Source organism: Populus trichocarpa, chromosome 12, assembly GCF_000002775.5.
Source record: "Populus trichocarpa isolate Nisqually-1 chromosome 12, P.trichocarpa_v4.1, whole genome shotgun sequence".
NCBI classification, from domain to species: Eukaryota; Viridiplantae; Streptophyta; class Magnoliopsida; order Malpighiales; family Salicaceae; genus Populus; species Populus trichocarpa.
In genome coordinates this window covers 4,019,307-4,024,990 of record NC_037296.2, presented here as the reverse complement: position 1 = coordinate 4,024,990, position 5,684 = coordinate 4,019,307, and the positions used below count along the sequence as shown (strand labels likewise).

Sequence of the window (5,684 nt, the reverse complement as noted above, 5' to 3'; positions counted from 1 at the left end):
TTATTATAAATTAAAAAAATATATTAAAATAATATTTTTTTATTTTTTTAAATTTATTAAAAATGATACAAAAATATATAAAAAAATCAAAATTTTACACCCTAACACACGCAAAACCTATAAATGTGTGATATGTTTTAACAACTCCCTAGGTCTGTAGCTTAGTAGGGCTTTGGCGAAGAGGCTACAATCTAAAGCACTAATGAGTTGGTGGAGCATAAAAAAGCGAGCTTTCTCGATTGACAGGCGGTTTGAAAGTCGCCTGAAGAAACATTATAAAACCTTTCAAAGTCACCAAAACATAATCTCGATCCAAACACATAAAAGGCTGCATCGAAAGCAAAAGAAAAAGTAAAAGCAAAAGCAAGAATAATAATTACAACCTCCACCATCCACCCAAATAGGAGAAATAGAACAGACATCCACCCCTAAGTTTTCATGAAACAAAAAGGGGAAATTAGTACAGTGGGGATGAGGAGGCAAAAGAAAAACCAAAAAAAAAAAACATATCAGTTGGCTCCTAATGAAAGATGAGAACGGATCAAACACATCATCAAACACCAGAATAAACATTAAAATTATGGGCACAAACAAAGCAACGAAAATCCCTCTGCAATACATGGAGTGATGTGGCCAGCTAATCAAGAGGACATATCGTCTGATGCATCATTGTGTGGTTCAGGCTGTGAGTCTTCCCGCAGACTAGACCGACATAGCTCATCGATCCTCCTTGTTACTTCAGACATTGAAGGACGATTGTCGGGGTACTGGGCGGCACAGTCTATTCCAAGCTGCAAGAGCTGAACCATCTCTTCCTCAACATTTTGGTATCTGAGGAGCTCAAGATCGAACACCTCTGAAGTCCATTCCTCTCGAACTATAGACTGAACCCATCTGGGAAGGTCTACACCCTCCTCGTTCAAAAGGGCATGGGTGGGGGCCTTCCCAGTCAGCAGCTCCAACAGCAATACACCAAAGCTATAGACATCAGCCTTCTGGGAAACCTTGCCAGGGTCAGTTACCTCTGGTGCTCGGTATCCAGCAACTCGGTTAGGAGTGGAGGGAGGACCAACAAGGCGGGCAAGGCCAAAATCAGATACTCGGGCATCATATGATTGAGTGAGAAGGATATTGGATGACTTGATGTTTCCATGAGAAACATTGGGACCTTGAGAGTGAAGGTATTCAATGCCACGAGCAGCTCCAAGGGCAATGCCAGACCTGATTTCCCAGTTCAATGGAGTCCTACCAGCTCCCCTGTTCCCTGTGCAAATATTGAAGATCAGTGGCTACACACCAAAACATTATTGTTTGAATATATGGCAACTCAATTGTCATGCCAAACTAGATCAAAGGGAACGTATGACTAGATAACTCCTTCTGAAGATAATAATTGAGATCGCCTATTATTGAGATGAAGAAAATTTCAAACAAGAAATGACAAAATATGTTGACTTCTACTTATTTAACACTACCTACTTGGTTGTGCAGAAAACAAGCAAATTTAAGCACAGCCGTGGGGAAAAACTTTAGAAAGGAAAGCTAACGAAAGAATAACCCCAGAAACTCCTTGCCGATGCAAAACAATGCAGGCATGTAAAAACAAGCCATTCGGACAATCAGAAAGAAAGCATAGTATTTGCTAATTTGACTAAGTTCATCATTAACTTGGCAGATGGATTCAGTTGTAAAAGATCACAATCACAACCAGATAGACACAAAAGGATAAATATAATTCTACAAAAAACAATTATAGTAATTATCTCCAAAGGTGACACACCGGAGAAATCTCAGCAATCATTCACCAATATGCAAATCCAATAGGGGGGGGGGGGGGAATATATGAACAAACCAAAGAGAACATGTCAAATCCAAAAATTGAGAAATGCTCACCATGCAAAAGTGCAGACAAGCTTCCCATTGACATGTAATCATAAACAAGAAGCTTCTCATCTCCACTATAATAGTAAGCTCTCAATGGGACCAAATTCTCATGATCCATAGCACCCACAGTCTCAATCTTCTCCCTAAATTCTCTCTCGGAAATTGTCACATCCTTCAACCTCTTTACAGCTACCACAGTCCCCATCTCCAAAACCGCCTTATAGGCTGTCCCAAATGTACCTTTTCCCAAAACCTCTGCCGAAGCTCTTAATAAATCCTCCAAATCAAACACCCTTGAAGCCTTGCCGAAAAACACCAACTTTTTACCATCACCACTATTCAAATCCCCACCTTTACCATTACCCACCATTGCAGCCGCCGCAGCGGCAGCCACAGAATACCCACCACCATTTTCCACCTCCACAATTGGCTTCCCCACTTGAATCTCCATCTCTTGTTGCTTAACCGACGCAATGTCAATTGATCTTGACTTACTACTACTCTTCTTTCTACACAAAAACATCAAAATCATTAAAATCAACAATAACCCCATTATAGATCCAATCACAATCCCTGCAATTGCACCGCCAGACAACTTCTTCCTCTTACCTTCTCCACCCCCATTTGGCCTACTAGGCACCACAATACTCCTAGGAACACCATCACAACCAGGAAGAGGCTTCCCACATAAAGAAGTACCCCCAAAAGAACTAATCCCAAAACCCTTAAATCTATCAGGTATAGACCCATTTAGCAAATTATTACTCACATTAAACTGCTCTAACTTTTCCAGTTTCAAATCTGGCAAAGATCCAGATAACGAATTGTCCTCTAAAAACAAAGTCCTTAACCTGATAAAATTACCAAACCCGGTTGAAATCTCGCCAGTAAAACTATTCTCACCAAGGTTCAACCTCACAAGATCCTTCAAACCAAACAAGAAATCAGGTATCTCTCCAGAAAAAAGATTCCCTTGTAAATAAAGATTTCTCAAACTTTTACAGTTAGCAAGATCTTGAGGAAGCTTTCCAGAGAGTGCATTAAGTCTAAGACTCAAAGTGCGCAATTCTGTCAAGTTTGAGAAGATCCCAAGTGGGATTTCTCCTGTGAGTGCAAAACCAGGAAGCCGTAGCACTGTGACACGGTTTTGCTCACATAAGACACCAGTCCACGAACAAGGGGTCGGAAGTGAGGTGTTCCAGAGAAGGGTTCGGCCAAGTACAGCGGAACGGAGAGTGAGTAGGGCTGAATGGTCGGCAGAGAGATCTGGTTTTGAAAGAGGTAGAGAGAGTAGTAACAGAAAGAGGTGAAAAGGGAGGAGACATTTGGTCTCCATTTTCAGAAAGTTTGGAATTTTGGAAGGAAAAGATTGGATTTTCGAAGGGAATGTGAGATGGGGGAGTGAGAAAGTTTAGATTTTTAAGGAAGGGAATGGGAAATGTGTGGGATTGTGGTGGTGATAATGTAGGTTTTGTTTAAGGTTTTTTTCAGGGTTTTGGGTGGTGGATGATAGACAGACATTGTTTGGACTTTGGAGAGGGAGAGAGAGATGGGGTTGGTGTTGGTTTTAGAAAATAGAGTGAGAGAATAGGGACAAAAAGTTAAAAAGGGTAACCCTAGCTGTTTTATGTAACTGGCATGTGAGAGTATTGAAGGGGGTGAAGTGAAGTGCAGTGGTGGCTGTTGCTGGATAGGTGCTGGGGCTAGTCAACTATGCTTTTTTTTTTCTTCTTCTTTTTCTTCTTTTTTTCTAACTTTATTTTATATTTTTCATGTTGTTTTTTTTTAAAATGATGTATAATTTTTTAAAAAAAATTAATTAAAAATATATTAAAATAATATTTTAAAAAAAATATTTATTTTTATATCAACACTTTAAAATTATATAAAAACATCAATTTAAAATTTTTTTAAATAAAAATTACTTTGAAAAACATGTTATAATAATAACATTTTCTTTTATAAGAAAGCAAAGTTTGTAATTAATGGTATTTGTAAGTTATAACTGAACTATTAATTATTATATCATGTTATGTTAATAAATTAAAAAAAAATATAAATTATATTTAATTTTCTATCTAAAACAATTATTAACCAAAGAAATTAAATAAAAACAATCACTTTTAAAGAAAAAAAATTATTTTTTTAATAAAAATCAACATTGATGCTGGTTTTAAAGAGCAACTAACTAATTAAAGTTTTAGATTTTTTACAATCAAAATGCCTATTATATACTTGTACTTAAATAAATGTTTCACTCTCTATTTTTGACAAAGTTTAATTTATGATCAAAACATATATAATTGCACATTTCCATTCACGATCGTTCTATTATTTTTTGTCATTTTACAAATTTATTAAAAACAACAACATTGAACAATATGAGTATAATCAGGAGTAAAAGTATAATAATGTATTTTTTTTTTACTCCGAATAAATTTAATCTTTCTCAATTAGTATATTTATTTAGAGATTAAAATGTTTTATTTTATAATGAAAATACTTGATTATCCTTAAAAGTATAAAAAAAAAATTGTTGCAGTACAATTGTGCATAAGAAATCACAAAAATTGGAATGTTCAAGGGTGATTAAAAAGAGATTTTCATTTCTTAGTTTTTCATTTTTAAATTTTAAGATTAATGTTTAAAAGATTTATTAAATTTTTAAATACATCCATCCTTAAAATCGTTCTTGGTTAAAAATATATTTTATTGTAGAATAATAATAATAATAATAATAATAATAATAATAATAATAATAATAAAAGAGTGAACCTGTGTAATATACTTTATGATCATAATTAATAATTCAAAAGACAACGTAATTTTAATGGTTAATTGCTTTAATTAGTTTAACGCAAAAGGACACGCTTATGGCTTAATCACCATCGAGTTTGTCCTCATTGCAACTTCTGAAAAAGTGGACGATAAAATATCCATTCAGACAGTATCAGCTTACTGACACGATGTCGTGTCTCAATCGATGTTAAAAACAGAGACATGAAACCCTCAAGGATTTTTATTTTTTTTAAAAAAAAAGGTATACAAGTAAATAAATTCATGAATTTGTGAATGAAAATAATTCTGTATTTTTTAGGTTCATAAAATCCCTCTTATTGCCTTATTATACCAACACATGATTCTAAGGAAATCTCATCTTTGAATATTTTCAAAGGATAAATTACATTGTCTGGCTCTGGATTTTATTAAAATATGATTGTTATTTCCAACCTCGTTACTTTATATAGTCTATTTTCTTTTTTTTAAACTACTTTAATATTTTTAAAAAAAATTAAACCAAGGTGTTACACACACACAACACTTCAAATAAAACTGAATGATTTTTTTTCTCTCATGAAAGAAATGACATGGCATCTACATCTAACATTAAACAATTCAAAAATAAAAAAATATTTTATATGTCACTATAGCACATTTAAAGACATATAATGTAAAAAAATCATCCCAATCCAATAACTTAAGCTCTTAGATGAGGTTTTAGAATATGATTTATATTATTCTCTAACATACCGCCTCAAATGAAAGCCTTTTAGACTTGAAACTTGCACAGACTTATTTCACCTTGTGCTTAATTTTTATCAAATAAATAGGGAAGGTGAAATTTGAACTTGTGACTACTTGGTCATCAAGACTTTGATATCATATAAAAGAACCATCTCAACCCAATAACTTAAACTCTTAGGTGAGGTTTCAGGATATAATTTTTATTATTCTCTAACATATAAAAAAAAATTTACCCACAAAAATAGATTCAAGATACAGAGAAAAATCGTTCTCGG

The 5,684-nt window shown here is 34.1% G+C and overlaps 1 protein-coding gene across 1 annotated transcript; it reads right to left on the bottom strand.

The window, feature by feature from the left end:
- Nucleotides 1–335: 335 nt before the first annotated feature.
- On the bottom strand, nucleotides 336–3,505 carry LOC7486713 (probable inactive receptor kinase At1g48480). The gene is made up of 2 exons (XM_024582552.2): nucleotides 1,894–3,505; nucleotides 336–1,264 (listed from the first exon to the last, which is right to left on the bottom strand). Exons 1-2 carry the CDS (start codon nucleotides 3,218–3,220, stop codon nucleotides 642–644), a joined length of 1,950 nt encoding a protein of 649 aa, XP_024438320.2. The 5' UTR covers nucleotides 3,221–3,505; the 3' UTR covers nucleotides 336–641.
- Between the last annotated feature and the right edge of the window lie 2,179 nt (nucleotides 3,506–5,684).